The sequence below is a fragment of the Camellia sinensis genome, chromosome 6 (genome assembly GCF_055761805.1).
Source record: "Camellia sinensis isolate YWXY chromosome 6, ASM5576180v1, whole genome shotgun sequence".
Classification (NCBI taxonomy): domain Eukaryota; kingdom Viridiplantae; phylum Streptophyta; class Magnoliopsida; order Ericales; family Theaceae; genus Camellia; species Camellia sinensis.
Genome location: NC_138966.1, coordinates 113968866 through 113986097, shown reverse-complemented (window position 1 = coordinate 113986097; position 17232 = coordinate 113968866). Strand labels below are relative to the sequence as shown.

The 17232-nt window shown below is 34.0% G+C and overlaps 3 protein-coding genes across 3 annotated transcripts; all 3 read left to right on the top strand.

Moving 5' to 3' along the window:
* Positions 1-5732: 5732 nt before the first annotated feature.
* Positions 5733-9389, top strand: LOC145793509 (uncharacterized). The gene is made up of 4 exons (XM_082876354.1): positions 5733-8059; positions 8154-8411; positions 8506-8611; positions 8706-9389. Exons 1-4 carry the CDS (start codon positions 5733-5735, stop codon positions 9387-9389), a joined length of 3375 nt encoding a protein of 1124 aa, XP_082732480.1.
* Positions 9390-12442: 3053 nt separating this feature from the next.
* Positions 12443-14148, top strand: LOC114299213 (uncharacterized). The gene is made up of 4 exons (XM_082876353.1): positions 12443-13240; positions 13448-13666; positions 13757-13849; positions 13942-14148. The coding sequence occupies exons 1-4, from the start codon at positions 13037-13039 to the stop codon at positions 14146-14148; spliced, it is 723 nt and encodes a 240-aa protein (XP_082732479.1). The 5' UTR covers positions 12443-13036.
* Positions 14149-14154: 6 nt separating this feature from the next.
* On the top strand, positions 14155-15928 carry LOC145792365 (uncharacterized). The gene is made up of 3 exons (XM_082873105.1): positions 14155-14526; positions 14629-14725; positions 15693-15928. Exons 1-3 carry the CDS (start codon positions 14167-14169, stop codon positions 15707-15709), a joined length of 474 nt encoding a protein of 157 aa, XP_082729231.1. The 5' UTR covers positions 14155-14166; the 3' UTR covers positions 15710-15928.
* The last annotated feature ends 1304 nt before the right edge of the window (positions 15929-17232 follow it).

The following is a 17232-nucleotide window of genomic DNA, read 5'->3' as shown; positions in this document are numbered from 1 at the left end:
AAAAGGTAGAGAGGGTATGGAGATTTTGGGATTGGACTGTCTCCAGTCTGTAATCAGACTGGACAATCCAGTCTAGCTCAATGGGTCCACTTGTGGGTTCCATTTTGATGATTCAAATCATTTATATTTTAGAATTCATCGAGTACATTATTTATGCAAAAAATCAAGTCAATCAAATAACGAAAATCACGTGTTCTAATCAATTTTGTATGAACCGTTTATTTTCTGAAAGCTTATTTGTTTTGTACAAAACTCATCGAAAAATATGGTTATCATTATCTGATCGACTTAATTTTTTGTAAGGATAATAGATTCGATGAATTTTAAAATTTGAACAGTTCGAATTGTCAAAACGGAATCCAAAAATAGGTCTATAAGGCCAAACATCACCTCCCTAGTACTTCGTCGGACTAGAGAGAAGCCATAGCGAGATTTTTCCCTTTCTAATTTGACTGAAGAGTTTTTCATGATCAACACATGGCAACATGTAGTTACTGGGACAGAAGATGGGCAGAAGATCTTAACCTCCAAACACCTATAAAAAGAGGACGTATTGTGTACAAAGAGGATCCAAACACCTTTCACTTCACTGTCTCACAGATCACTTCTCCAAAGCCTTTTGGTGAGATGAGGAAAAAAGCTCTAACCCTATTGTGCTTGGTTTTGACGATCGTCTCTTTCTCTCGTCATAGTCATTGCAAAACACACGCCACAACCCTTGATGTTGATCCTATGCCTCCCAATTCTCCTACTAACTTCTCTCACTTATTTCCCAAACGCACACCAATACCACCTTCAGGTCCTTCCTTGATGCACAACAACATTGGATCATGAAGCCATGAAGATATATATATATATATATATATATATATATATGTACAAGTTGTAGGTATCTATGTAATGTTATTAGTACTCCATAGTTAGCTGGAGTTTATGGCTGACTAGTTTACTTCTTCTTCTTTTCTTTTTTTTTGCTTGTATTGTTATTCAAACTTTGATGTTGTTTTCCATTATCAATACAAGCTTATCTTTTGCTGATAATAAAAATAAAAAGCTCTCTATTGAATAATAAATTTAAAAAATTTATTTTAAAACAACTTCGATTTGCTAAACGACACAACTATACATATTTGCTAGCTGACTCAGTGAGAAGTTGTCTTCCATTCATAAAGTCAAACCACTAAACGGTTAAATCAATTTTTATTTTTATATAAAACTTAGCAGAAACCCCAAAACTCACAAGACCTTTTTTTTTTTTTTTTTGCTAACTCACCAAGACCTTAACAAGATTTTGTTGAACATTAACACATGGATAATTGAAATGCAAGGTTTTTGTAACATTATTGGAAATATATATATATATATATATTTTAGAATTTTAGGTTAGCAAGAAATAGTGCAAAACATAAGAGATGTATAACTGAACCAAGATCTCACAATGTCAATTGTCATTAGTAATATAACAGACTTCTCACACTACTTTATTAGGAGGGGCCAGAAGGTGCCACTACAAAAAAATTCACTTTTAGCAGCGTTTTTTATTGTAGCGGTCTGAAAAATGCTGCTATAGATGAGCTATTGTAGCTGTTATTGACCACAACTAAATATAAAATTTTTAGTAGCATTTTTTTCTTAAAACGTTGCTATATATATTTTTTTAGCAACGGTTTGACCTCAGGCGTTACAAAAACCAAGCAAAATTTCGCGCCAAATAAAACGAAAATTTCGCACCAAATCAGATTTTTTTTTCCGAAAATAACATATCAGAATTTCAATAAAAAAAAAAACAAAAACAAAAACCAAAACCGTTCAACCATCCTTGATTACAATTTGTGCCCTAGTCTATCAACACTTCTCTCCTGCAAGTATCAGAGTCTTCGTTCATCCTCCATCGCGGCATACGTTGACGACATCAAGCTAGAGAACCACTGTGATTTCAAGGTTAGCCTCCTCTCTCTGTTTCTCCTTCTTTATCCCCTCTTTCTTCGGGTCTCTCAATTTCTGTCTCTACCCCTCTCTGTTTCTTCTACTGTTTTCGAACAAGATTGGGTCCATGGAATTCATTGTTAAGATGAGATACTTGCCATCCATGCATGGCTTCTAATATCTCCAAAACTTCTCTACTTTGAAGGATTTTAGAAACATCTTGAATGATTTTAGTTTGGGAAAATAATTTGGAAAATAGATTGATTAACATAATATGTATTTTGATTATGATATTCACACACACACACACATATTTGATCATCTATGAGCATCATATTTTAACCAATATAATTAATGAAGTGAATGGATTGTTGTTGATGATACACAGTAAAAGTTCCTGCTTGAGGAATCATTGTGTATGCCAGATATTTGATGAAATGCCACAATGGAGTAATAGTGCCTACCTTTTAGTTTATTTGTTTGTTCTGTTGTTCTGTTTTTTTTTTTTTTTTGGGTTGACTTCCTGGGAATCATTCCAATTACAAAATTTATCTGTTTTTGAAATTTACTTCACATTGATAAAATCATCACATATTATAACACAGTAAAGTATAGGCAAACAATATCTGCCATTGATCAAATCATCACATATTATAACAAGATATAAGAAAACTTAGACTTACATTCCTGCAATGCGTGGCTGAAATAGAATCTCCCTTGTCTGAAATCGTTCTTTCGAAATAGTAAACCAACCTTCTGCAACAACTTCAAATGACCCTTCTGTATCTTTAGATAGTTCAGCATCATAATCAAGAGCAACATAACATAGGTTCTGTGAGTGCATTAAACCCAAACAAAATCAGGCAATATGTATAGTGTGTGATAAAGCAGGAAAGTATTGTACAATTACCAAAGTGAAGTCAAACATATGCAGAAAAGAAGTAATAAACATTATACTAGGGTTCAGTTGTTATTTAAGGACCCTCTGGCATGATCTTAACTGTTCAAGTGTGGAAAATCCACTTAAAAATCTTATTAGCAGGATTCATATACTTCAGTGAGGGGATTGAGCAAAACCCTCCCAGCATTTGAGACTCTGCTGCCAAAATATGTCCTCATCAAATCAAATTAACAGCTAGAAAATAGTTGGTGTTTTAGAAGGTTTTTGTGGTCTTATGAGCTGTCAACCTGGCTATTGGGGGACAAAATGAACTAATTATATCATCCAAAAAAGTTTATAAAAGCTAAAATCAGTAATTGAATATACCCAAAAGCACTAAGAAGTGAGATTTTCATGGATTAGCATTAGCTGTAAATGCAATATCTAATAGAGACCGGGGCTTTGAATTATCAATCGGCTTTCATCAATTAGACAATAAAAAAGGTTGTCCCTAGAAAGAGAGCTAACCATATGGGTGTCTTGCATAGACTTGAGGCTCCTAGAACTCATAGAGTTGTAGGCATCCCTTTTCTTAACTTTCAGTTGGGCAAGGGCAATACATTTCGATTGTAAAACCATACCATATCCCTGCCTGTTTGAAGAGCTACAGGAGAAAACATTCGGAGGAGGGAAGCTTACGGATGTCTACACATACGAAATCCCAAGTACAGAACAAAACCCTATGTTTCCAATATCACTTACTGCTATTTCTTCTTGGATTCTAGGGTGGAATTCATGACTTCTAGAGCCATCCAGCTGACTAGAACAATCAATTGGTGAATGTCACATTTACTCTACATGCTGACAAGCCAGCCACACTTTTGGCCAAACTTTTCCTCATTAATGAGACGAAAGACAAATATCAGAGTCCATAGAGCAAAGGGCACTGTCAATACCTCTTTTAATGTGCGCACAGTGTACAGTGACTCAAAATGTATATTTTTCTACTGCATTTGTTCCCTAAGGAATCCTGTAAGCTTCAATGCTCCCATTCCCACAACTTTAACACCCACCTTGCACATGACTTGACCATGTAAAACTGCAGAATAGAATCCAAAACTTAGAAAATTGAGTCGCAGGTGACCATGCACAATTAGGAAAAGAGAAACTTAACAGAAATCATGTAATAGAGAATAAGAAAACAGTAGTGAACACCTAGCCATTTTTTATGCATAAACAAAAAAAGAACAAAAAGAAAGAAATTAATGAGATTGCTGAAAAAAATTAAAGCAACGGGTAGAAAATGCATGATTTGTAAAATTGATGTAATAATGACAGCAGTGAAGGGAAAGTATAAGCATTCTGTGCAACTATAAGTAATCAATTGCATTTAGAAAGTTTCGTAAAGCTTAGGTCCACTTGCACTGTACAACTGCGGGAAGTTGCTAAAATATTAATTTTGAAATTAAAATGAGATCCTATAGCTTACTTGGAACAACAGAGGTCTGGTGGAAACCAATGTTAACAACAATTCCTGAAGTTCGTCTTGTTGCATACAAAGCTAAAGTTGCCTACACATGTATTACAATAATTGCATTAGGGGGTAAGAGAGAACAACAACAAAACAGTTTTATTGGTCATTCTATGCAGAAATAAACTAAGGAATCCAAGTTTGATAACCTCTTTTCTTTTCTACCTTATAAAAACCATCAAAATATGCGGAAAATAAAATACACAAATACTCTACCTGATTGATAGCACAAATAGTAGGGACATTCATGTCAAACAGAACTGAGGAAATGGTTTCTTTTAGCTTCCTTCTAGCTGCTTTAGCAGATTCTGTATCTAGAATAATACATTTAAAAATAAAATATATATTTAAAAAAAGAAAGAAAGAAGACAAATCAGAAAAATGGAAATGCTATTGTAGGAGTGAAAAGGGGGGGGGGAGGGAAGTAAGAAAAATAAAAAGTGTGATCAACCCCAATCATAAATCCATTTGCTCATCTACCATATCACCCAATCTCACAAAAGTTACACTGGAAGGGGGTAAATATAAGGAAAAGGATCATGCAGGTTCTTCTTCCTCATAAAGTGGTCAGCTGGATGCCAACATAAAGTTTAGTTATTATTAATCAACAGTCACGTATTACATGTTCCCATAAGTTTTGGTAATTATCAAGAAGCTATAAAAACCCAGTCGGTCCTATGCTTCCAAAATAAGCCAACCAAAATAAAATTATTGCATACCTGCAAGACCAAAATAAAATTTGAGCATATTCCCTTATCTAATTAGCTTGTTTCAATGGTTCTGAATTAGCCAATCATAGTATTGTCTTTAGGTTCACAACTGAACCTCATGCTTCTTTGACTAATGCATTCCTTCATTGCTTTTTTTTTTTTTTTTTTTCGAGAAAATTGTTGTCCATGAATTTAATGCATAGTATACTTGTAATGTTTTGCTCGCCTAATAATGTGATTTAAGGAAATTCAACATTCATGTATGCCCTTTTGTTTGTTGAATACAAAGACCATTAAAGAATATTTATCATCAACATAAAAACTTTGAAATATTCCACCCTTTTAATTAGTTTAGCAACCATAAAGCAAATACCCAAACTAAGTCCTAAGTCCTATGAAATGGGGTCGGCATAGGAAAAAATCATAACTCATAAAAATTAAAATGTTACATAAATTGTGAAAATGAAATCCAAGAAAACAATAAAAATAAAATGAAACGTATAAATATAAAATAGTTCAATTTTAGGAAAAGATATATAAAGAAAGTCATATAAAAATAATTCTACTATGTGCACCTACCCTAAGTTGTGTAGTGTTTTTTATGTTAGTATAGATAACTTTTTATATAATATATTTGACTTTTTATTTTGTTTCGTGGTACTTCAATTTAGTTAATTATCAATCAATGGATAAGAGTTGGATGAAGAAGAGTAGATTGTCAAGAGATTATGTGCAAGGGATTAAAGAATTTTTGGAGTTTGCTTCTCGCAATGTATCTAATGATGGAACAATTCCATGTCCATGTATGAAATGTGTGAATTCATACATGTTGACTGTAGAAGTTGTACATGATCACTTGGTATCCTATGGAATTAGTCCAGGTTATAATTGTTGGTATCATCACGGGGAAATTATGTCTGCAACGACTTCTAGTAGAACTAGTCAAAGCCATGTTGAAGAAATACGACCTGAGTATGGTGATATACGTGACATGTTACGGGATGTGTTTCCCATGCACACTCGAACTATGGATGAATATGCAAAAGAAAGTAATTTACCAGAACCATCTGATCAAGGTCCAAGCGTGCAACGAGCTCAAGAAGATCCTAATGAAGATGCACAAAAATTTTACGACTTACTCGAAGATGCTGAGAAGCATTTGTATGAAGGGTGCAAGAATTTTAGCAAGTTGTCAGCGATTGTGCATCTGTATCACTTGAAATGTCTTAATGGGTGGAGCAACCACTCATTCACAATGTTGCTTCAAATTTTGAAAGATATGCTTCCTTCAGATGCAAATTTGCCGAAAGACTCTTATGATGCCAAGAAGATTATTAAAGATTTGGGTCTCGGTTATGAAAAGATTCACGCTTGTCCTAATGATTGTATGTTATTTTGGAAGGAACATGCAAATGATGAAGTGTGTCATTGTGGTGCTTCAAGGTGGGCAACAAATGAGAATGATTTGGAGCATAAGATGAGTACTTCATCTAAAAAGAGAAAGAAAAAGGCTGCAAAAGTTTTACGGTGGTTTCCCTTGAAGCCTCGATTGCAGAGATTGTTCATGTCTTCAAAAACTGCTGCTTCTATGAAATGGCATGCTGAAGGTCGTACAAATGATGGCATAATGAGGCACCCTGCCGATTCCATAGCTTGGAAAACATTCGACTCTCAATATGTAGATTTTTCCTTTGATTCCCGCAATGTGAGGTTGGGGTTGGCATCTGATGGATTTAACCCTTACGGGAATATGAGTACTAGTTATAGTATATGGCCGGTCATATTGGTCCCATATAATTTGCCTCCATGGATGTGCATGAAAAGATCTTCTTTCATCCTATCATTACTTATTCCTGGTCCAAGCTCCCCTTCGAATGACATTGATGTGTATATGCAGCCTTTAGTTGAAGAATTGAAGGAATTATGGGATGTTGGAGTACAAACTTACGATATTTCTTCCAAAGAGAACTTTCAAATGCGTGCAGCTCTAATGTGGACTATAAATGACTTTCTCGCATATGGTGATTTGTCTGGTTGGAATACCAAGGGTGCTCTTGCATGTCCTTCTTGTAATTATGAGACTCATTCGCGATGGTTAAAACATGGAGGAAAATATTGTTTTATGGGCCATAGGCGTTTCTTGGATAAAGATCATAGATTTCGTAAAGACAGAGCATCATTTGATGGCAAACAAGAAACAGAACCAGCTCCCAATATGCTATCTGGCTTTGAGATCATGATGCAAACAGAAGACCTTGATTACAAATTTGGGAAGACAAAGGCAAATGAAAAAAACAAAAAAAGAAAGAAACAAGCGAATGATGATGAGATACAACCATGGAAGAAAAGAAGTATATTTTTTACATTGCCGTATTGGGCAAATCAAAAATTGCGTCACAATCTTGATGTGATGCATATAGAGAAAAATGTGATTGATAATGTATATGGAACATTGTTGAATTTGGATGGGAAGACAAAGGATAACTTGAAGGCACGTCTTGACTTACAAGAGATGGGTATAAGACGTGAACTTCACCCACAAAAGATCAGTTCCAATAAGACATATTTGCCTCCAGCTTGTTTCTCAATGATTTTAAAAGAGAAAGATGACTTCTTGAAAGTTTTGAAAGGGGTAAAAGTCCCAGATGGTTATGCTTCAAATATTTCACGTTGTATCCAACTTAGACAACGTAAGATTATAGGTTTGAAGAGTCATGATGGTCACATTTTGATGCAGCAACTTCTTCCTATCGCATTACGAGGTGCATTACCAAAAAAAGTTGCTTCACCTCTAATTGAGTTATCTTGTTTTTTTAGAGAACTGTGTTCCAAAGTATTGCAAGTGGAAAAGCTTGATCGACTTGCATCTCGAATTGTAGTGACTTTATGCAATTTGGAGATAATCTTCCCTCCCTCATTTTTTACTGTTATGGTGCATTTAGTCGTCCATTTGGCCATTGAAGCTAAAATTGCTGGCCCAGTTCACTATAGATGGATGTATCCTATTGAGAGGTTAGGCATGACGACTTGTATTAATTTTGTTTTTAACTTATATCACATTGACATCCAAATTAGTCGATCTATAATTAAAAGGTTTTTCATGTAGGTATCTCCAACGACTAAAATCTTATGTTCGTAACAAAGCCCATCCAGAGGGCTCTATTGCAGAAGGATACATAGCTGAAGAGTGCTTAATATTTTGTTCACGGTATTTGGAATCTGTTGAAACCATATTCAATCGACCCTTAAGAAATGTTGAAGATTCTACAGGGGCAATAATGAATATTGAACTTGATCAAAAGTCATGGATACAAGCACATCGCTATGTGTTATTTAACAATGATGAAATTCAGCCATTTCGGATGTAAGCAATATTTATGAGTTATGCTATATAGATAAGTTTGAGTTTCCCATTTTAATACTTCCAATAGTAACACAAGTTAGGTTTGTATATACAGAGAACACAAGGAGCATATAAAGAGACAAAGTCGTCCGCGTCGTCTAACTGATGAAGTTCTTAATAAGATGCATATGGAAAATTTTTGTGAATGGTTTCGATCATATGTAAGTATGTAGCTATTAAATAATACTATTATCATATACAACTTTTAGTGTAGGGATTAATGTAATCATTTTAATGGATCCTATAATATATCAGGTTGTAGCTATGGATGACACAAGGAAGCAACAACTTACTGATGAAATCAAGTGGCTTGCTCAAGGCCCAAACACTCTAGCTAGACGATTCAAACGTTATGTTGTTAATGGTTTTAAGTTCCGAATTAAAAATTACGAGGAGGCAAAAAAAACTCAGAATAGTGGGGTTTGTGTCGCCACTGAAGGAGGCACCATGTATTATGGTGTTTTATTAGATATCATTGAGCTGAATTATTTTGACAAGTTGAAATATGTACTATTCAAATGCAATTGGGCTGATGTGAACACAGGCAGAGGCTACAAGATAGATGAATATGGTTTTAACCTTGTGAATTTTTCGCATTTGATACATACTGGAGAACGGTTAAATGATGAACCATTTGTCTTGTCATCTCAAGCTTCACAAGTTTATTATGTGGGAGATGTAAGGCATGAAAATTGGTTGGTTGTTGTTAAAACAAAAGCGAGAGATGTGTTTGATGTTGGTACTAGTGAATTGTGTGATGATGATGTTGACACTTACTATGATAACGAGCCGTATAATGTGATAGTTGAAGACACTCATGTGGATGCGAATGAAAACCTCAATTGGGCTAGAAATGATGCAGATGGAACAACAATCAATATACCACTTCCACTTCATAATCAACTGATTGATGAAGATGATTTAGATGAGGATGTTTAGTTGTTCAGTTGAACTAGTTTGATTTTAATTTATTTATTCTCATGTTAATCTTTGAAACATTATTTGATTTTGAATATAAATTTCAAATTTCTTAGTTTCATATATGTATGGCAACCCATGTTTTGCAAATTTTTTTTCTTTCTTTTTTGGATTTTTGTCTTGCTTTGAGGAAAAACTAGTTTCTAATGTCTATTTACTTAAGCAACAATTTTAGCCATAGGAACTCTTAAATAGGCATTTGAATGAAAATCTGAAATTAAACTCTGTTTAAACTCAACCATTTAGCAGCTGCTGAAAAAAGTGTTACTATCTTATGAATCACACAGATTCCTATTTTCAGTAACCCTGTTTAGAGATCTTATATTCCACTCGTCTTTATAATTCTTCTCTGTCTCATGTGTGAATGAGTTGAGCATGCATTTTCAATGATTTGGCTTCATTTTCTCCATGTTGATAGTGCTATGTTGATCTCTTATGCATTGTAGATACCGCTTGTCTTTCTTGTTATAGAATTCTGTGTGTGAATAAGAGTTGCATCAATTTTGTAAGAGTTGACAGCCTAAGCCAAACCATGTAAATTATCTGTTTTCTTCTTTATCATTGTGTTTGCATCAATTTTCTACTTTGTATCCGATTTGAAATTTGTGTGGGTTTGTCAGGACACTTGTCTTGTTGCCATTGAAGTATATTGTATGGGTTATTAATGAGGACATCTATATTTCTTCTAATAGATAACTGATTTTTTTTTTTAAAATGTTTGTTGTTAAATATAGCTATTAAAAACTTGGACTGGAAAATCAGCATCTTGACATTCTTATTTTTATGCTCTCTCTGGTTTTAACTTTTAGTTTGCGAATGTAGGTATATCATATCTCAAGAAGGAAGAAGTCTGCACCCGTCTAAGAGAGGTGAGTATAGTCATGTATGTCCGCACCTGTGGTTTGATTCCTAGATTGTAACAGTTGTCATACTTCAAAAAATCCACACCCTGAATAACACATCACAAAATATCAATTAATGAAGCTCATGGATAGATAATGTGGTAAAGTGGCAGAAATTTCATCTAAATTCATGAATTCCTGATTAATTTTAAGGCACATTTATCTTGGTATTTTTTTATTTATTATTATTATTATTGTTATTTTTTTTTTTCAGATTTGGAGGTAATTTGGTAACTTTCTTTTTAATTTAGAGAACGAACTATTTAGGTGGTTGTTTATGAGAATTATTGCGCCCTTCCCTTATTTGGAATACCGTCAAGTTCTTGTTTGTCTTTGAAATACTTGTTGGAATTTCTGGAAATTCTTAGTCTAGCAAGATAGTCTTATACTTCTATATAAAGTTAGCTTGCAGAGACAACGATACAAGTTTAGATAAAGAAATTTCTGGAAATTTCTCTTACATTTTTAGTGGTGGTGAGACTTCATTGAATCCTTCTAGATGAGATTCCTAGAAAATCTCAATGAGATTCAAAGGTTCTTCTTATATATTTAAATTCCAGAAAGCCTCTGCATAAATAACAACCACATCTATCTTTTCAGTCACCTTAACTGAGTCCGTAAAACCCTTAGACCTTGATCCAAACCCTAACCTTTATATTCTAACTCTAAGATTTCTCTGTTGTCCAGAAAATTCAAGATTCACCCTACAGCCCAGAAAATCCAGCAACTTATCTCCTTAAATTTCCAATTCAAAACGGCATCGAAGCTCAATCATTCTGACCACTATCTATGCTCAAATCCTCAATCCAATTTCCAAACCCTTGACCATTCCAAACCCATGACATTTAATTATAAGGCATCCTTAATCCACAGGTGCTAAGGAAAACACTTGACTTTTTCTTCTTCTTATATTTGATAAGATATCTCACAAACTAACCCAAGAGGCAAAAAGCTCTACATCATCATTTTCATGGTAGATTGATCCAGGTTGAACTCGACATGTATACATCCCACAAATCGAGTTGAATAAGTCAGAAGAGAGAAATCAGATTGTGACCGCAGTATAGAACACTTCAGAAATAAAAACAAGATAATAATTTAATTGTGATCTAATTTATAATCCTTCAACACAATATTAGGAAATTAATTTTACCCAGCATCAGAATAAATTCCAAGCTTGAGGCCTTTATCATGTACATAGTCAGCCAGAGATTCCATTCCCAATGGAAAATTTTCTGATTCGGGGACTAGTTGACCCTGCAAGACCAATTTACAATGAAAATAAATTTATTGCATACCTGGCTTTAAAGTTCAGTTTCTACTATTTTTGAGCTTAACAATCAATATATTTATGTCAAAAGTGGCCTTTAGATCCAAAGTAAACATTACGATGTTTTAAAGAAAGAAACAATATTTTCCTAATAGACTGCAAGGTATATTGTTCAATTCTTTTTTTAGTCCAATGGTGATGGACACAATGAGAGGGTAGCTATTAAAGTGGGACTGACAATTCCAATCCCAAGTCTCCAGTACCACCACCAAAAGACTTTACCAATTAAACTAGATGGAAAACATGGCATAAATGTAGTAGGATTTAAATTGACCTCTGAATTTCGTTCTTCAGCCGAGCAGCAATCATCTGATTTGAAAAAACAATTATTTTGTATGAAACAGAACCAAGTTGTGAAGAGGAACAAAACAAATAGATCATGTGGATGAATACCTATGTTAACATAAACATAACCTAAATCAGCCAAACCAATTGTGATACGTGCATTAGCTTTCAAAGAGGAGAACATATGTTGGTATTTGTGACATTGAGTTTTTGAAAATATGATAAATGAAAGGACATATTTCTATTCACACATTCAAATTTTAATTACTTTTGACAGTCCATAGGGGCTTTTGCTTGGGCAATAATAAGTGGTTGGGTTCTCATGTGCAAGTTTTCAGGGGCCTCTGTTTTGTGTAAATAATGCCTCAACCCTCAAAGACCCTCAAATCAGAGACCCTCTGATGTATAGAGTTACTAAAGTAGACAAAGAAAATAATCTTGTGAGGTGTATATGAGCTTTTCCTATGGCTTATGTTCTTTAATATCTTTTAGTATACTATGATAAATGCTCATTTAATTTGATTAATATCTTTGTTTCTGATTAATTATATCTATTATTTGTCTAGCAGATATGGCAAAGAAACGATTTAGAACTTGTAATATTGAGAATGAGTCACAGCGCAAGCGATCAAATGCCTCTTCACAGCCTAACCAGCCAAAAAACCCTTCACAACTTAACGCACCAAGTGGAATTTCACAACCTAGTCACTCAACTGGGTCTCCACAGCTGAACTTGCCAAATAGAACTTCACAACCTAGTCGTTCAAATGATTCTTTACAACTTAATCAGCCAAATGGAACTTCACAGCCTAGTCGATCAAATGGCTCTTCACACTCTAGTTGGTCACATCCCTCCTCACATGCTCCGTCACATGTTCCACATCCTCAACCTCAAGAATCAGAGATTAACCCTCAGTTTGAAGATGATTTAGATGAGGACTGGTTAAGGGAAGAAGAAATGCAACGTACAGGTATTATTATGTTTTTAGTTGAGGTACAAATTACAAGTCAATCTTCATTTCCATGTTATATTTCATTGTTGTATTGTAATAGATGAATTGACCAAGCGAAACACGCGGGGAATTACTCGTATGGTGGAAGTGTGGAATCTAACTCCAGAAGAACGCATTGTGCTCACCTTCAACAAGGATTTGCAGGTTGTTTCTACAGAGGGTGGTATATTCAGTCGCTTCATAGGCACCATTGCTAGGAAGCCACACTTATGCCCAATTAAGTACAAGAATTGGCATGACGTGCCAGATCAGTATAAAGAAGATTGTTGGAATATCATCGAGGTAATTTTCTAACTACAAGTATTTTGTGATTATTCTACTATAAGAGAGATGGGTATATGCATGTGAAAAAGACAATCTTTCATGCTATTATAGTTGAAGTAAAAAGCATAATATGAGAATTAGGCAAAGAAATTCACAAATGCAGTTTATATTATTGTATTGATAATTTTAAGAATGTTCATAACATGAAAAAACATACAATTGTAGTCCAAGTTTGCCATTCCTCAAGATGAGAGAAGGGATATGATTAGGCATCGAACATTGAAGTCAATGGGAGAAAAATGGAGAAATTGGAAATGTAGTTTAAAAGCAAAATACTATGATGAGACAAAGACAGCAGCACAGATAGTAGCTACTGCGCCTTTAACGGTTAACCGTGAGCACTATGCTGACCTTGTTGCGTATTGGTTTTCAAAAGAAGGACAGGTATGCATAGATGTATGTTTTCTATCAAATAATGCAATGTCATTATATCATTTTCTTTTTTAACCTACTGTTATGCATTTATGAGTGAAGGAGCTTAGTATGACCAATAAAGGAAGCCGGCAAGAGCAAACAAGTGCACATACAGGAGGATCTAAAACTTATGCACAACATGCATATGATATGGTATTTCAAACTTCATTTCTTGTTTTATATTTTGAATTTGGTCGGCACGTTGTATTATGATTTTATTCTCGAACGATATGATTGTTATATAGGAGCAAAAAGATAAGATTGCACTAGATCGAGCAAAATTATATATACCGCTTCATAAAAGGAAGGATGGGACACCGGTAAATGAAGCAGCAGCTGCAAAAATTGTATGTCCACTTAATAAGTTACATTTTCAAAATTCTAATGTGTTTGTGGCAAACAATCACTCTCGCTCTTTGCGTTCTTATTTTTTTTCCCCATTTATGCTATAGGAAAAACTAGAAGATTTGATGAGGTCACAACCAAGTAGCTCCGAAGGAAATGTTAGTGGACGGATATGTTGGTCACCAAATGATATTTATTCTCAAGTGATGGGTAAAGAGCGTCATGGTCGTGTTCGAGGTTTAGGATTTGGGCCCACTCCTTCCAAGCATGGCTTCATGTGTAATAGTGACTTAAGAATGGTTTCAGATGAGGAGAGAACGAGAGACAAAGAGGCCATAATTGAGTTGAAGGAACAAGTAAAAACTCAAGGTGATCAGCTGCAAACTCAAGGTATTCAGTTGCAAGCTCAAGATGCTGTAATAAACTCTTTAAAAGAGCAAGTAGCATTTTTGATGAGACAGAGACAGTGTTCTAGTGGTTTGCAGGTATAACTACAAGTAAACATATTTATTTAAATGATGTATTTATCATGTGTTATGCTTTTCTAAATTTATGCATACTCATTTAAACTTTATTCTATAAATTAGGCGACAGATGGCTCTAGTGGCATTCCGGACCAGGCTTCTCCACAAACACATCAGAGATCCTCTTTTGGGAATCATGAAATGCAACCTTTTAATCGGGGTAAGTCATCATTACAATACACATACATTGACACAAATTTAGAACCAATGTTAATGACTTCTCTACAAATAAATTGTTAGTTGGTTTGGAAAAAATTGGGATTTGATAGGATGACTTTCTACTTTGTTTCCTTTACTGGCATCCGTAAAAATACCAAACCAACCAGTGAAATAGAGAATTGGGCAATCGAACAAATTTGAATATCAACAATGGATCAAATTGTAATATACAATTAAAAAATAGACCCTTGGATGTTGCTATTGGTTGCTTGATTTAGTGGTTGTTACTAATGTTTGGCTTTATTGGTTGATTTAGTCCAAATGCCAACATGTTGGCATCTTATCTTTTATTTGGATATGTTTTAACATCCTAGCTTTGGAGTCTGCCCTCAGGATATATAAGGAAAGAGAGTCTTATATTCAAGGGCACATTGAAAAAATAGAGAGTATTACAGATAGCATGAGTAATAACTTCTTTTCATCTACAAAAAAAAGAACACTTGTCTGTAAGCGTCTTTCAATTGTAATGTTTATGTTTATGGTATATGAATAAAAGTCCATTTTCAAAACTGTTGTTCTTTCATAATATAATCCTCTTCTTGAGTGATACACTGACTATGAGAGATTGGGAGTAGGGTGAGGTAATGAGGCTATAGTGATTACCTATAGGCAAGAGACCACTTGGGAAAACAGAAGCTGAAAGCAACATCCAAACTTAAAAGACCTTGTAGTGTTCTGCATTACTATATTTTTTCTCTTCATTTGCTGCTATTTTCTCTCTTAATGGCTGATCTATCTTAATATGTAAATATGATCTTCAACTTGAGTATGGTGATATTTTTCGATATGTAAACCATATACTTACCAAAAAGATAAGACTTGTCGAGAATTATTTGTAGTCTACATTTTCTTTATAGATTTTGAAATGGAAAATGATACTTATACTCATTCAATCATTTTTATTGCAGGAAATAAGACAATATGAAAGCATCAATCAATGGACGTCATTTCTCGATTTGAACATTTTTTATGGAGGTCTTTATAAAATGGCGTCATGAGTAATACTTTTGAGTACTATTGTCCTGTGACAAGTTTATATATACCTTTTAGATTATGGTGTGGGCTATTAGTTTGTTAGAATTATTGGATCTTTTTTGTATTACAGGCTTATGTAATGAACCTTTTAATTAAGGTGTTTTGGAAATTTTGGGATTATAAAAATGCAGATTCTTTTACCTTTTACAATTATTGAGTATTGAGCCATTAGAATAAAATAGTGTTTTTATAGATATATAATGTGAGCAGGGATAAGTGAGAGACAACCATTAATGGTTAGCAAATCATTGAAAATTTCAATCTGTATATTATTGGTAATTGATTTGTAAACATAGCATATAACCGCGGTTAATAACCGCCACTGCAAATAAAATTCAAAAAAAATTGTATGGTTATAGCGACGGTGTAAAACTGATGGAATAGAGTCAAAATATAGCAGCGGTTCAGAAAATGTCACAAAAGTGAAGGATATAGTAGCGGTCGACACGTCACTATAAAGTTAGCAAGTAATGAGTAAATTTAAGATATAGTGACATTTATAACTGTCACTACATCGGCCGTCGCAATAAAAATAGCTATACCAGCGTTTGAGGAAAACGTCACTATAAGGATATGCCGACGGGGCTATTGCGGCGGTTTGGCCGTCGCTATTACAACCGCGGGTAAAGGTTTTCTAGTTTTTAGCGACGCTTTTTCCTGCTTTTAGCGGCATTTTGGGCCGCTGCTAAAAGTGAATTTTTCTGTAGTGTGCATAACTATTTCCATCATCAGAGAAGGGCGTAACGAAGTATAAAAAATTTAATGTTAATAATATTGCATTCATTTTGGTGAATTATAAATTTCATCCAAAGTGAATTCATTGAATAGTATGAATTCTGATAAATATTAGATTTAATCACTTGAGCGCAAACTCTAGAATTAGGGTGTGTAAGTATTAAAACAAAAAATCTTATTTTATGTCCCACTAAATCTAATTAGTATATTTCACAATTTTTAATAGAATATAGTTTATTATGTGCACTTTTTTGACATTTTGTTGGTGTTTGAATTATTTTTTGTTTGAAGTTTAATGGGTTATGAGAGTTTTTTATTTTTCATTTTTTATTCATAGGAAATTAAAGAAAATAGAGATTCATGTCCAAATACAATAAATGGGATAACTAGTCCTTTCTAGCACTCATTAATGGGTTATGAGAGTTGACTCTATTTTAGGTTGCATAGAAATCCCTCATTCATTAGTCTCAATGGGCGAAGCTTTTCTATTTGAAGGAAAAGTTTATGGTACACTCTTCAAAATGTGTATTATATACACTTGCTATGTAATTTCATAGAGTATGTTATGTATTTTTGTAATAAATGTAACGTAATTTTTTATAGTGTTACGATAATTTGTGGTTTAAAATGAAGTTACACATATTTTGATAATGTTATGCATTTTTGTGATAATGTTAC